Here is a 13,926-nt window from a genome sequence, read left to right as displayed (position 1 = left end):
CACTGCTGACTGAAACCAATAGTCTGAGGACCAAAAAGTTTTGTGATCATCGGAAATCAAAGAAATTTATTCTACATCTCCTCTGTGTGGTGAGTACCAATCTATCTTTTTTATATTACATCCTGGATTTTCCACTATTTTAAGTCCACTTTTCTTTTACATAAGGTAAGAAAATAGATCCCTGGAAGAGCAAAAAAAGACTAAAACTTTTTGATATCAAGAAGAAATACAGATGTATGTACATACCAAACAAAATTACAGGACCTCATAGGTAATTCATTACATTCAGATCTCATATGTGTGTCAATTTTCCACCAGTTTTCAAGTTAAGGATAGTACTGCCATAAAAGTTTTAGTTGAAAATTAGTCTTTAATACAATTATAATGGCAAGATCTGTTTATTTAATTCAATGTTTCACTATACTGTCATGGTTACATATATACATTACCAATACATATATCCAATTCCATACACCCAGTTTCTAAAATTTACAAAATAATCACTGCTTCACATACACCCACAATTTAAAAAAAATATTGCACTGAGACATTTTTATAAACATTAACCCTGACTGACACAAACTCCTTTATATCCTCAAAAAATGGAGATTTTAATGTACCATTCACCCCCAATAATATCATATAGTTGTAAAGTACAGTCTTTCACATTGTATGTTATAATCTTGATGGCATTCCACCAGAAGCAATTATAGTTTCTCCTGTTATGTAAGAGGCATCCTCAGAACACAGAAATGATACAATTCCAGATATCTCATCAGGATGTGCAAGTCTGAAACAAAAGATCAAAATCTGTTTTGTAATTTATTTTTCAAAACAGTGTTACAAAGGTGAATATGGCTTAATGATTTTTTCCAGTGAATGCAATACAGTTCACTGTGTAGTGCCCTTGCAAATAACAATTCCCAGTTCTTGTTATGACTGTTGTCTCAATAATGCAGCAATTGGGATGTTTTAAATGACTCCATTATCCACTGATTGCACTCAACTGTTTTATAAATAATTTTGTATGACAAACTTGCACATTTAAAAATAGGGATGAGTCAAAACAGATGCCAGGTTAGGTGATGTTCAGAAGCAAACTGAATAATTTACATTTAAAAAAGTTCTGTGTTATTTTTCCTTAGCACTGTTCTATTATTTATTTCGTGCTTGACAAAAACTCTGTTTCTATAATTTAAAAAAAAGAAAAAGATAAATATTAAATTAGTACATCTGTAGTTCTAATTTTTTTGTATGTAAAATGAAGAATAAGTTGTTGTCAAGTTTGTCGCATTGTTTACTTTCTCAGACATTCGTGAAATTTCAAGGTCTACAATTCCCTATTGGTGGTCCTAAACACACACTAAAAGTGTTGCATTCAACAATAATAACCAAATTAAGAATGGTTCCCAGTTTGGTTCAGCCCTAACATTGGTTGCCACATTGGCAGCTTTAGTATAAATTTTGACACTTATTTTCTCGAGCTGCTCCTAAACTAATGACATGTCCCTCATTGAACAACACAATTTCCCATGCTTTCATTACTGGGAACCAAATCTAGTCTCTGAATAATTAATGACAATAACTATCACCTATGGAAGTATTCATTCTATTGAGTACAATTCTTTCATCTTCATATCAGCTGAATGATCAATTTTTTGTCCCTTATGTGTTGTCTAGTTGACATTCTAACAGCTAGCAAACAGAAAGCTAAACCAACTCCCTATGACCATCAACATCTCCAGATCTGTCCCCAATAGCACATACAGGGGACCAGATCAAATGTCAACTCTGCCCCAGTGCAAATATCAAGGGTATCAAGAGACAGTTACAACCAGTTGTGGGCCAGCTTTCCTCACAAAAACATACTGCAGCTTCACGACACCCTACCCTCCCAAATCAATCCATGTGTTCTGGCCAGAGAGGGTGCAACGTCACATTGATAAAGTGAGCTCATACTGCCAAATTGTTTGTAAATTTGACTTGATTTTGTAATTGCTGGAATAACTCGAATTCTCTCCACCCATGAAGTATCATTCCATTTCCTCCTACCCTACTGGGTACATCTTTCTTGTCAGGCATTATATATTAATATATCTAGATTCCAAAATTGTAGTATTGTCAAACATACCTCCTCATTGGGATCTGTGAAAGTGTAATTTCATTGGTTTCTTCACTTTCATAAAGCTGCAACAAATTCACAAAACAATTGTCAAAGTCATCGTTCTTGTTACATTACATAAATTCTAGAATATGATATAAAGCAATGAAAGTAAATACAACCAAGAACATATAAAACATACATTTAAAATACACTAGTACACTTGTGTGCAAAATTTAAGGTCAAAAGTAACTTTTGAATGATGTTTCGCTGCCAAGTAACATACCTTGAGGGAACTTGGACCATACATAAAAAGAATTGCTACAGTATAGTACAAAAGGTAACTGAAAGCAGTACACAAAAGATGAACAGAAATGACATTTATATTGAAAGACAATAATTACGCTGAAGTCACGGTGGTCCATGATGGTGGGGCATCACTCTCAATAGGGTGCTTGATCACCGCATACTGCAGTGCATGCTCTGCAATGTGCTTCCATGTTTACCATAAGGTTGGTAAAGATCTTGTGATGGGGCATTCCATTCCTCCAACAGCATGTCTGAGAACTTATTGATGGTTATTGTCATATGTGGACATGCTGCACTACATCTCCCCAACACATACCACACAAGTGACATGGGATTTAAGTTGAGGGATGGGTGGCAGGCAGTCCAGTCCATTCGCTAAACATCCTCTACTTCTAAGAGATCCTCCATCTATGCTGTTTGATATGGTCATGCATTGTCATCCATAAAAATTAAGTTAGGGTCAAACGCACTCCTGCAAAGACGCACATAGGGAAAGAGTACAGTGTCACAATAAAGTTGATCAATCAACGTACCATGGGGGTCAGTATTCTCAAGCAACATTATGCCTTAAACTTTCTGGCAGATTACAACTGTGTGCCAGACCGAGACTTGAAATTGGGACCTTTGCCTTTTGTGGGCAAGTGCTCTACAGAAGAGCTTCTGTGGAGTTTGGAAGGTAGGTGACGAGGTACTGGTGGAAATAAAGCTGTGAGGCCGGGTCATGAGTCATGCTTGGGTAGCTCAGTCGGTAGAGCACTTGCCCACAAAAGGCAAAGGTCCCGAGTTCGAGTCTCGGTCCAGCAGACAGTTTTAATCGGCCAGGAAGTTTCGTATCAGTGCATACTTCGCTGTAGAGTGAAAATCTCATTCTGGAAACATTATGCCTTCTCACACCGTAACACCTGGGCCACGAAACTGCTCATGTTTGACAATGCTGAATGTACTTTCATTTGGCAAAAGCACATCCACATGTAGCAATGACCATCTAGCAGTTGTCAACCACACTGGTGGAGGAATGGAACACCCTACCACAAGAACTCGTCAACCTTGTGACCAGCATGGGAGCGTGTTGCAGGGCATACACTGTAGTCTGTGGTGATAATACACCCTATTACAAGTTATGTCCCATCTTTTGTAATGTCCAGGGGACCTCCATGAATCGCGGTGAGTTCTATGTAATTATCATTTTTTAATAAAAGTGTCATTTCTGTTCATCCCACTGCATGTTTCTTCCAATCACCTTCTGCAGTATGCTGCAGCAAGTGTCATCAAGGTATGTGAAGATGTGTGTACACTAGCAAGAAACTTCTGCAAGCAGCTGGTGATGTGTTTACATTAGAACAAAAACTTACTCAAGTTTACTTCGGCAAGTTAGTTACAGGAACTTGCTGCAAGTACAACCAGAAGTGTTTCCAGTAGAGTTGCATTGCGAGCTTGCAAGTAGAAGTCTACAGCGTTGAGGTCAAAAACAAAGCAGCTGCCCCCATTGTTTATTATTATTATTATTATTATTATTGGAGAAAAATCATTATGAAAAACATAATTAAGAAACAAAATAAATATTTGGGTAAAGAAATTTATACAGAGGCATACATATTTAATTTATCAAGAAACACTGTCGAATGAAATAAAATCAGATGACTTTGCTCAGATTATCAACTTTCTGAGAATGTCGTACGCTAGTTTCGGGCATCTCTTGTCTACTTTACAATTAAATATTTGAAAGCTGGCTACAAAAATGTGGCAAGCTGTACAACCAAGAGATGGCCTTTTAATTACTCTTTTCTCAAACATTATTTATTAATTTTATTACAAATGTAATGTATTTATGTTTAAGGTACTATAAAACAAAGTCTTTAAATTTTAGCTATCTGAGCTGCTATTCTACATCTCCTTCTGGCGAAACAAAGTAATCTGTAAATTAATTTCGTACTTGTTGGCTGTGGTGGCCAATTATATATGTTTAGGGGTTTCCAAGGGTACATTTGTTTTGGATCATCTGTCTTTGCGCCATTATCCTTCCCAGCACTGATATTTTAAGTTTCATCAACTTGCAGAGGTCGACTTGCTGGTGGTATTTTTCATGTCAAACAAATTTCAGAAGTAGCTTCTGCAAGTGACTTGCAAAAAGTTTACTTATATTGGACACAAGCCTTTACTCAGCAGTGACACATCAGTGTACATTTTTAAACATTTAACTGTCTTGCTATATATGAATGTTTAAGTACCACTGCATCTACTTCTAGGTTTGAAGAAAACACTAAGATTCAGTTCACTTGAGTATAATGTCAACATAATGGTAGTTGTGTGGTGAGTGGATAGAATGCTATGGTGCATGGACTAAATTAAGCAGTTTCTACCAAGAACAAAGTTTAAAGTCATGAAAAGTTACTTTTTTTTCCATCTGTAACGCCCTTAGTGAAACGGAAATTGCAAAGCGACACCTGCAGTTATACAGGCAATGTGAAAGCTCATAATATGCAGTTTCAACTGAAAGTGTGGCATTTGTGTAGCAAATATCAGGTGACAGCAGCTACTGCTCTGCTTGCAGTTGTTTGGAGCAGAATATTCATACCTACAAAAAATACACTTTCTCCCGGGTGAGGATACACTCTTTCTGTGTTAAGTGACAGTATAATCTTAATCGGCACTGTAAAACTCATCAATCCTTTGAATGTTTATGGTTTTATATACCGGGGTAGAATTTCCTGGCACTTTAGAAAACGAAACTCAGAGGGGAGAAACACGTTTTGAAAGACTTTTGATGTGCAGCAACATGTACGCTACATTTTTTCGTATTACGAAGGTATAAATTCGAATTCACCAAACACTGCATGTCACTTTCCGAAGCATTGAAATCGAGATTGCGATGCACTTTTGTAAGCCCGTCATAGCTAATGTCACATGTTCTCGCCAGCTGATGACAGCATAGGACACTTGATGTAGTCAGCAAATAGCAAGATCACTCTTAAGTAGCGCGAACACACAAATAAGAAAAGTTAATGATTTAAATTAATATACATAGCATTCACATACAATATTGGTCTCTAAGATTAATAAGCTGGAAGAGACGCTAAGTTTCTACATATAATGTCAATCTTTTTTGCACTTGTTACACTTTAAGATACATCACACAAATGTGCCACTAAAATTTTTAATAACGACATAAATGTCTGATCTTCTGGGCTCGAAATTCTTCTAAATGGTCTTCCTCAAAGAGTTGATTTTTAAATGAGAGTCAAACGCTTTGTGATTTAAGAAATTCATCGTACATTTTCACACATAGCTCATCTTAAGTAAAAGGAAATCTGCTTTGAATGTAACACTTTTCAAACGATCATTCGTAATATTTTCCCGTGACTTGTTAGAAATAGGTTCGTTTCTGCAGTTGCAAGAGAGCGCCAGATAACAGGCGTCACCGCGCTTGCGCACCTACGATGACGCAAGAAGCCCATATGTTCGTACGTGTAAAACATTAAAAGATCTTACATTATGTCATAAAAGAAACAAGACACCAGAGGATACTTCAAGAGTGTCGGAATTTCGTGAACCATACTAAAACGCATAAGTCAGCTTAAAATGCACGTTCGTATGTAAATTTTCTTGGAGTACCAGTACTGCATTATCTCATTTTGGTTCTTTATTATGGCATAATGCCATACGTGCACTTGACATGCAGTGAACAGTTGAAACTAGCCAATAGTGTGAAATTAAAAACTTAGTTTCAAATAAATTGACTGCCTCAACAGAAAAGATTAATAAAAGCCAAATCTCTTTAGCAAACCGGCAAAAATAACTTCATTGTTCTGTAAGGCGATTAATGTTTGACTGTCAGAAAGGTGGAAATAAAATCTAAAACTAATAACATATTTTAGTCTTCCGTAATAATGTGAACGTATTTTAATTCAGTTGATTGTTCCCGGCCACAAAAATCCATTTTGTTATCATTTAACGTGAGAGCAATAAACAAAGACAAAACAACAAAATCACTAAATGTAAACACAGGTCATGTAGAGACGACCCATCTCCCCACCACAAGTCAGACTGCTCTGTGCATCAGCCCCAGATTTACTAATTTCCGAACCGGGGCAATATTAAGTAGTGGCGCCCAGCCACACTTCTGTAACCAGAAGCGGGAGAAGGTACTACTCATACGCGACTCAACTGCGCATGCGGAAGAGCCCGGTCGCAACTGCTGAAACGAATCTGATTTAAACAGTTGTCACGCCACGCTCATTGGAGGCAATTTCCGTGTTTTGTTGCTGCAGTATTATTCTGCAGTAGTGGGATACAGTGATATACTTTGTTAGAGTATTGGTTATTACCAGTCAAAATCACAAAAATTTAACTGAAAACTAAAACGATGAAAACTTCCCGGAATTTTAAACTATTCCCGGGTTTTTCCCGGTTTTCTCCCGGATCTCCCAGTTCGTGTACACCCTGTAATAGCATACTGTGAAGACATGTAATTGTGTTGTAGTCACTTGGTGGTGAATTAATGAATGTCCAGAAAGTTACTGCACTTTGCTCACCATTAATTTCGTTACATGCGCTTTGCTCATCATTAATTCTGTTTTTCACAGATTGTAAAAACCTCTTCCACTCAGGAATTGCTGGCACTTGTAGAGTGGGCTGCAATGTCAATGAGTGGATCCACTTTCAATGGCAGTGGTGGGGCGGATACACTGGTTCCCATTAAGTCACAGAAGTTAAGAACCACTGGGCATGGCCAGTCCTTGGATGGTGACAGTCAAGGTATGCTACACAATGTTGGCCATTTTCCCTTCGCCTTTACAGAAGAAGGGACAGGATGTGGTGGCCGAAAGTCCTGGATCTACAGTCTTTGTATCAATGTCTTGGATTTTATTCCAAACCTCTCTGCAGTATCTCATGAAGTAAGGGCATGCAACACTACTGATGGTGATAAATCTGTTGGACGGTGACATCAAAACTCGGTAAGCCCCTTGGTGCTCCAATACGAACATGACATTTCACTACACAACACCTTTACAGTCATCTACACTTAACAGACACACTTATCACACACAGCTCTCATACATCACAAAGGAAAGGTAGGTGTGGGTGCAAAGATAGGAAAAACCTTTCCAGTTAGGTGGCTGAACCTGCCTTTTTGGGGTCTCCTGATCATTCATACTATAAGACTTAATTTTAGTGGTGCCACTGTAGTAACCTGCTGGTTACTACACCTAACACCCACAGCAGACCTAAGTTGGATGACTACAAGTGTAGTGCATGCCGACATTCAAATGGTGCACCCACAACTACCAAGGCGACCACCAGATGCAGCCTGGTCACCCACCACTGCCACAAGGTCTACTGTGCATGAGTGCACCACACCAGTGACATCTAATGTGGATAGTGTCCTCATAAGGACATTCACTGGCTCCAGGGCCCTTGGTTGTTAAATGTGTTTGAGACATGTAAACTACTTTCACTGTTAGCTAACTAGTTGTTATTTAGTTAGTTACCTGGTCCATAGATCATTTGAACAATTCTTTTATTGAAATGATGTGGAATGAATCAGCATTCTTGTTGATATTGCTCTGTGAACAAATAAATTGTACCTCTGTGGGTTTCCTTGTGTTACCAGTTAGAACACAGGTGGTGACAATGCACATCAAATTTTCACGTATTTCAGCTTTTGTGGTTTCTCTGCCACTTGTCTCTCATTGGAGGCTTTACACTGGTCATTTCTGCAACAATGACATGCACATACAGCTGTGGTGGAATGATTGTTGACTTTGTTCACCCAGGTTCAGCTGCTGGTTGTTCACCTACTGCTGTACCCCCAATAATGAATCAACAGAAGATTGGAACACTTACAACAAGCAGTTTTACCAACATTCCATGGCATTCCAGGTGGTGGACACAAAGACCTGTAAGGCTCTTTCTTCATCGTGGAGACCACTTAGTATGTATCACTTACTGTGCAAGTTAGTTCCTCTGCAAGAACCAGAGTCACTTTCTTTTGATGATATGTGTCACTTGCTGTCCTCCTGTCAATACAAGCATACCCACATGGCCACTGAACATGTTGAATTCTACCAATGTTGCTAACAGCTGCCACAGCTTGGGCGGCCACGCTTCACGGTCTCAGTCTTACGGGACATGGCTAAGTCTCAGGAATCTTATGCAGAACCTACGGTCAGACATGCAATTATTTGTTCAGCCCCAGATAAGTAGGTGTGCCAACATGCCTTTCAGTTTAAAGACCTTACGTTGAATCAGGTTTCAAATATTCCACTTTTGTTATATGTCCCCATGCCGCACGTCACCAATTAGAGGCATTTTTCGGTAATGGGAACAGCGAATGCCACTTCCTTTGTGGCCCTCTTGTTTCGTATAGCACAAGCGGAGGGTCCACCACAAGCACTGGGCATCTTGCCATGAATGTAAAAGGAGAGGTCACATAGCAGCATTATTTCAATCTTAACCCCCACCCCCCTCCTTTCCCACTGCAAGAATCTATGGACATCGACACTCAGCTGTTTCGCCATAATGTTCATTGTTGTCTGCAGACCAGAACAAACTTTTCACTCAAATGAGAGTGATGGATAAGCCACTAATCCTACAAGGCAACATGGGGGCCACTGTGTCCCTGTTCAACTCATAGACATAAGCCAGCCCCCTCCCCCCCCCCCCCACCCCTCCTCCCATCATTGGTATACCTCAAGCAACACTTGGTAAGCTATAACAAACAGCAGATTCCTAATCTTCACTGACTCACATGCACACTGTTTCACCAACGTGTTCATTGTTGTCTGCAGGCCAGAACAATTTTTCACTGAAATGCTGGGGATGGATAAGCCATTAATCCTACAAGCCATCAATGGCTAATATCATAGGGAGTGATCAGACTGATTTCCTTAACTGATCATAAAGAAGCTGTTCTGTAAGCTTCAGTTCTGTTATGACTTCAATATCTCTTATTAATTCATGATTTACGGTTGACTTACTTTAAAAATCAGTTGTCCATTCTGTTACATATCAGGTGGTTAATGATGCAAGTACTGAAAATTAATTTGGGTCAGATGCCTTTGCATATTTTGGTTTCTTATTGTGGATGCAGCACATCTGGTGTCACATCAAGTGCCTTATCATGAAATGGATTCCTTACATGCTGAGTTTTCGGATCTGTTTTCCCCAGGGCTAGGCTGTGCAAACAATTTCACAACAGCATACATCATCCTCAAGCCCACGACCCATCCTCTCTCTCTCTCTCTCTCTCTCTCTCTCTCTCTCTCTCTCTCTCCCCCCCCCCCCCTCCAGCTGGTGACCAGTAGCTATTGCTTCATATCATTTGGAGTGATCAGACCAATTTCCTCAAGTGAGTGGCCACGCCTTAGTGATCATAAACAAGCTAAGCTGGCTGGGGGTCGATTCTTTTCAAAAATCGACATGGCCAAAAACCTCATTCAGATTCCGTTGGATGAAGCATCAAAACAGTTGCTTGTGGCTAACATGCCTTTCAGCCTCCATCAGTATCAATGGCTAATGTTTGGGGTCCCTAGTGTGCCTGCCATATTCTACATTTTTTTAGAACAAGTGATGACAATTGTCCTTCATTGCATCATCTATATTCAAGGTATCGTTGTGATAGATGCTACCATGGATGATCACCTACGTAACCTCCATTCTCTGTTTACTGTTCAGCTAACATGCTGGATCAAGTACATAACCTCCGTTCTTTGTTTACTATTCTACAGGCCATGTGCCTTAAATGCAATCTCACTGTCACACTTTTTCCAGCCTTCCTGCATTTTTCTGGATCATGAAATTTCTCAGCAGGGCACCTGACTAATAGAGCATGTCACTGCCATTATAGGTTTGCCCGATCTGTCTAATCTATGAGAATCTCAGCAAAGTGGTGTACTATTGCAAGTTTAATTCCAGAGTGCCTACTATCATCTATCCCTTGTACCTGTTGCTTCAGAAAGTGCTCCTTTTGTTTGGTCTGCAGCCTGTGAGCATGCTTTTATGTGGCTTAATGATAGCCTTTGCTCCGTGTCATGTCTTGCAACATTTCAACCCGGCAAGCATCTGCTTCTCGCTATGTATGTGTCACAGTATGCAGTGGGGGCAGCCTTATGCCTTTGTATCAAAAACACTCATCTTGGCTTGGAAACCTTATTCTCCAGAGGAAAAACAAACTCTTGCTATTGTCGATGCCTTAAAAAATTTTACGTGTTCTTGTATGGCGCAAAATTTCATATGATCACCCACCGTAAGAGATCATGCACATGATAAAACACAGTAGGCCCGATCATCCGTCAGGCCTGGCATCAGACCCACTAGGAATTTTTACGCAATGGGCCACTGCCCTCTGCCTCTTGGATGGCATCATTCTCCTACCAACAGACAGGTTTACTCGCCGCATTATATTTACAGCAGCTTTCCAGCAGGAGGTCCTCCACTTACATCAGGGTCACTGGAGGATCTCTTGCACAAAACTGTTGGGTGTGCAGCCATGTGCTTTGGCCGGGCATCAATCGGGAGGTGAAACACAAGTGTTCAGGCCAGCAGGAAGCACCGTGCACTGATTTTTTGCCATGGCCAGCCCCTACACACTCTTGAGAAAGAGTCCACACTGATTTCACTGATCCTTTTTTAGACTTGTTGGCAACTGATGATCTTTCTAATTTTCGTTATGTCATTTGTTGTCCGTCTGTGACAGCTGACATGACTGTCAAGGCCCTGTCAAAGAAATTCTCCATAGAAGGCTTGCCTTGCACTCTGGTTTTGGACAAATGGTCCTCAGTCCGTGGCACAATTTTTTAAGGACTTCTCTGCAGACAATGGCATTCACCATATCACGATGCCTACTTACATCCACAATTGAACGGCGAGGTGGACTGGCTTGTTCAAATGTTTGAGACACAAATGTGCAAGTATGTAAATTTCCTGGCCGAGGAGGCTCTCACATTTTTTTTAAGCTGTTACAGAATGCTGCCAACTGGGGCCAAGAGTCCCACTGAGCTCCTGCACACCATTAGCTGTGGATGCTGCTCAACTTCTTGCTGCCAGGCAGGTGCCACCAACAGTGCCAGTTTTGTCAACATTCAGGCCCAGCATGGCAGGCTGAGCCAGGGCATTTGGATGGCACTATCACTGGATTCCAAATATAGTCTGCAGCCAGTGTGATCCCTGGTGGCCACGTCTTCATGGTTCACACCAAAGCTCGTGGCACTTCACCAAAACCAGTTGCATCCCAGAATGAGTGCAGAGCTCCTCCATTACGCTCTGGGTCCAATGTCTCATTTTTCATTGGCCCTGACCACTCTGAGGGGTCAAGCAGGCCCGATTGTGCCCACCTACCCAGTGGTTAGGGTTCTGTCAACACCAATGGTAAGTTTGCTTCCTGCAGCCGGTGCTGGCACCTCCTACTGTGCTCAGCAGGTGCTGCTGTCAGCGGGGACGGGGACGGAATCAGATCTTCATCGCCAGAGCTCCTCTCCAGTCTGGTGTCATCACTGCCCATATCAATGCTCCTTGTCATGGACTCTGTTGTCCGGATAGCTCTCACCTGCCAGTGGCCCTGTCCACCAGACACCCTGGGGTCTGCATGCGTGGCCTTGATCCACTCAATTTTGCCTGTATGCAGCAGTCCAGTCTCATACTTTTGGTTGCCTCTCCTGGCACCGTCAAGGATGTTACAGACATCTCTCCAGTCACAGTATTGTGTACAGCAATGCATAGTCTTTCCCCCTGCAAGAAAGGAGTATAGTAACCCATTGGTTACTGCCTGCAGCAGACATAAATCAGGTGACTATGTCAAGTGCAGTGCATGACAAGATTAAAACTACAAAGGTGTCTGCTCACCAACTGCTGTTGTCAGCTTTTCAATGCACAAGCAGCAGCACACCAGTGACACCTGATGTGGATAGTGCCTTTTATAAGAGCATCCTCAGGCCTCCAGACCCTCAGTTGTTAAATGGGTTTGAGATGTGCAAAATACTTTCACTGGATTCTTGTTGATGCTGTGTTTCATTGTGTTCCTTGTTAGCAGACATACCACACATCAAAAATGTATCTCTCACTGTGGTTGAGTAAATATGTCTGATGAACAGTAATTTGCTGTAATGATTTTCTTGACTGATGTTGAAATATTTGAAGGCCCATAACTCCTACTTGATCTTCTTATGCTGCAATGGGAGACAATTCAAGCCTCTGGACCTCTTCAGAGGTCGGGTGAGCTAAGGCATTTGAGCCATCTCATGCTATGAAACGTATTCCAGTCAGTGTTACATTTGGGACAGGCTCCATAGTGTGGTAAGCAGTTGACAGCTCCAGATGCTGAACATTTTTACATAAAGCTCACACAACAGCTTCAAATAAGTACTCACTTAATAAACTGAAAATAACTCCAATGTATAAACATGAGCTCAATGAAGTAATTTGGTCTGCTCACATAAGAGAACAGGGCAGGAAATGCTGGGAAGGTATAGTCTGTCTGTAACCTGAAAAGCAAGCAGCACTCATGCTGGAGAAGGTAGCCTTTCCCTGAAGAACACTACAGATGCCAACAGGATTACTAGGAATCAGTTTCCCCTATAGCAGGGCTTCCCAACGTGTGGTCTGCGGACCCCCTATGGGTCCGCCGGCTCTTTCTAGGGGGTCTGCGGCCACACTTCACCAAATCGTGTAAAATAATGAGTAAAATTATTGAATAAAAATGTGAAAATGAAATTCATCACTTTTTTTTCCATGTGAAAAAAATGTGTACTTTTACTTCAGGTCGTATTCCCAAGCAGCCTTTGTGGCTCCTTAGTGAGAACGCATGCACAGTTTAGTGCTGGTGAATGCGGCTTCTCTGATCGACTGTTTCGCAACAATACGGGGGTCGTTTGTGCGCCGGCTCACGGCGGTAGATGTGCTGAAACCTTTCACGCATGCGCGGAGCGAGCTTTGTCGACCAATCACAGCACTCGCTGGCACGTATGCGACCCCAGGCATCTCTAAATGTTAAACTTGCTTTGTCGTGCACTACCTATTTAATAAGTTGATTTTAGACCTTCAAGTTGTTTTCATTCATCTCTAAACCAAAGATTATTGATACTTCCGGGGGGGGGGGGGGGGGGGGTGTGTCATTGGGAACAGACTAGTGGTCCCCCATGGATTTTAGAGATTTACTTAGCTTCTATGCATGTGCGTTTCTTGCAATATTAATTCATAATTGTATAAAATGTAGTGTTAATCCTTTTTGTGGAAAGTAAACACCCCCCTGGAATGCCTGTGCACTGAGTCGCCAGTGATTCATAAGGCACAATGCGAAGAGTTGGTGGAAGTTTATGAAAACCCTGCAGTTGCTTCTTGTGATGTGGTAGAATGTAATGAGGGGGGAATCATCTGTTCTCCCTCCAGTCAGCAGACCTATGAAGGCGGGAACTGCATGACCACATTCATATGGACTGCCTTCCCCTGCACTCCTACCCTCCACCCTTTTCACCTGAAGATGACAATTTAAGGGATTTGGCTCACAGCACTTAGATGTGGTA

The 13,926-nt window shown here is 41.2% G+C and overlaps 1 protein-coding gene and 1 non-coding gene across 2 annotated transcripts in view; one reads left to right on the top strand and one right to left on the bottom strand.

Moving 5' to 3' along the window:
* Positions 1 to 382: 382 nt before the first annotated feature.
* The window catches only part of LOC124787748 (dehydrogenase/reductase SDR family member 4), a 42,287-nt gene continuing 28,743 nt past the window's right edge, over positions 383 to 13,926 (bottom strand). Inside the window, exons 5-6 of the mRNA XM_047254613.1 lie at positions 2,132 to 2,187; positions 383 to 790 (exon numbers count right to left, since the gene is read on the bottom strand). Of these exons, the coding sequence (XP_047110569.1) occupies positions 676 to 790; positions 2,132 to 2,187 (171 nt within the window). The 3' untranslated portion in view covers positions 383 to 675. The remainder of the gene's footprint in view (positions 791 to 2,131; positions 2,188 to 13,926) is intronic.
* On the top strand, positions 3,140 to 3,214 carry Trnal-caa. Its single transcript has one exon. It is a non-coding gene; the product is annotated as a tRNA-Leu (tRNA).

Source organism: Schistocerca piceifrons, chromosome 3 (genome assembly GCF_021461385.2).
Source record: "Schistocerca piceifrons isolate TAMUIC-IGC-003096 chromosome 3, iqSchPice1.1, whole genome shotgun sequence".
Taxonomy (NCBI): Eukaryota; Metazoa; Arthropoda; class Insecta; order Orthoptera; family Acrididae; genus Schistocerca; species Schistocerca piceifrons.
Note: the sequence above shows the minus strand (reverse complement) of the source record. Positions and strands in the feature narration are given on the sequence as shown.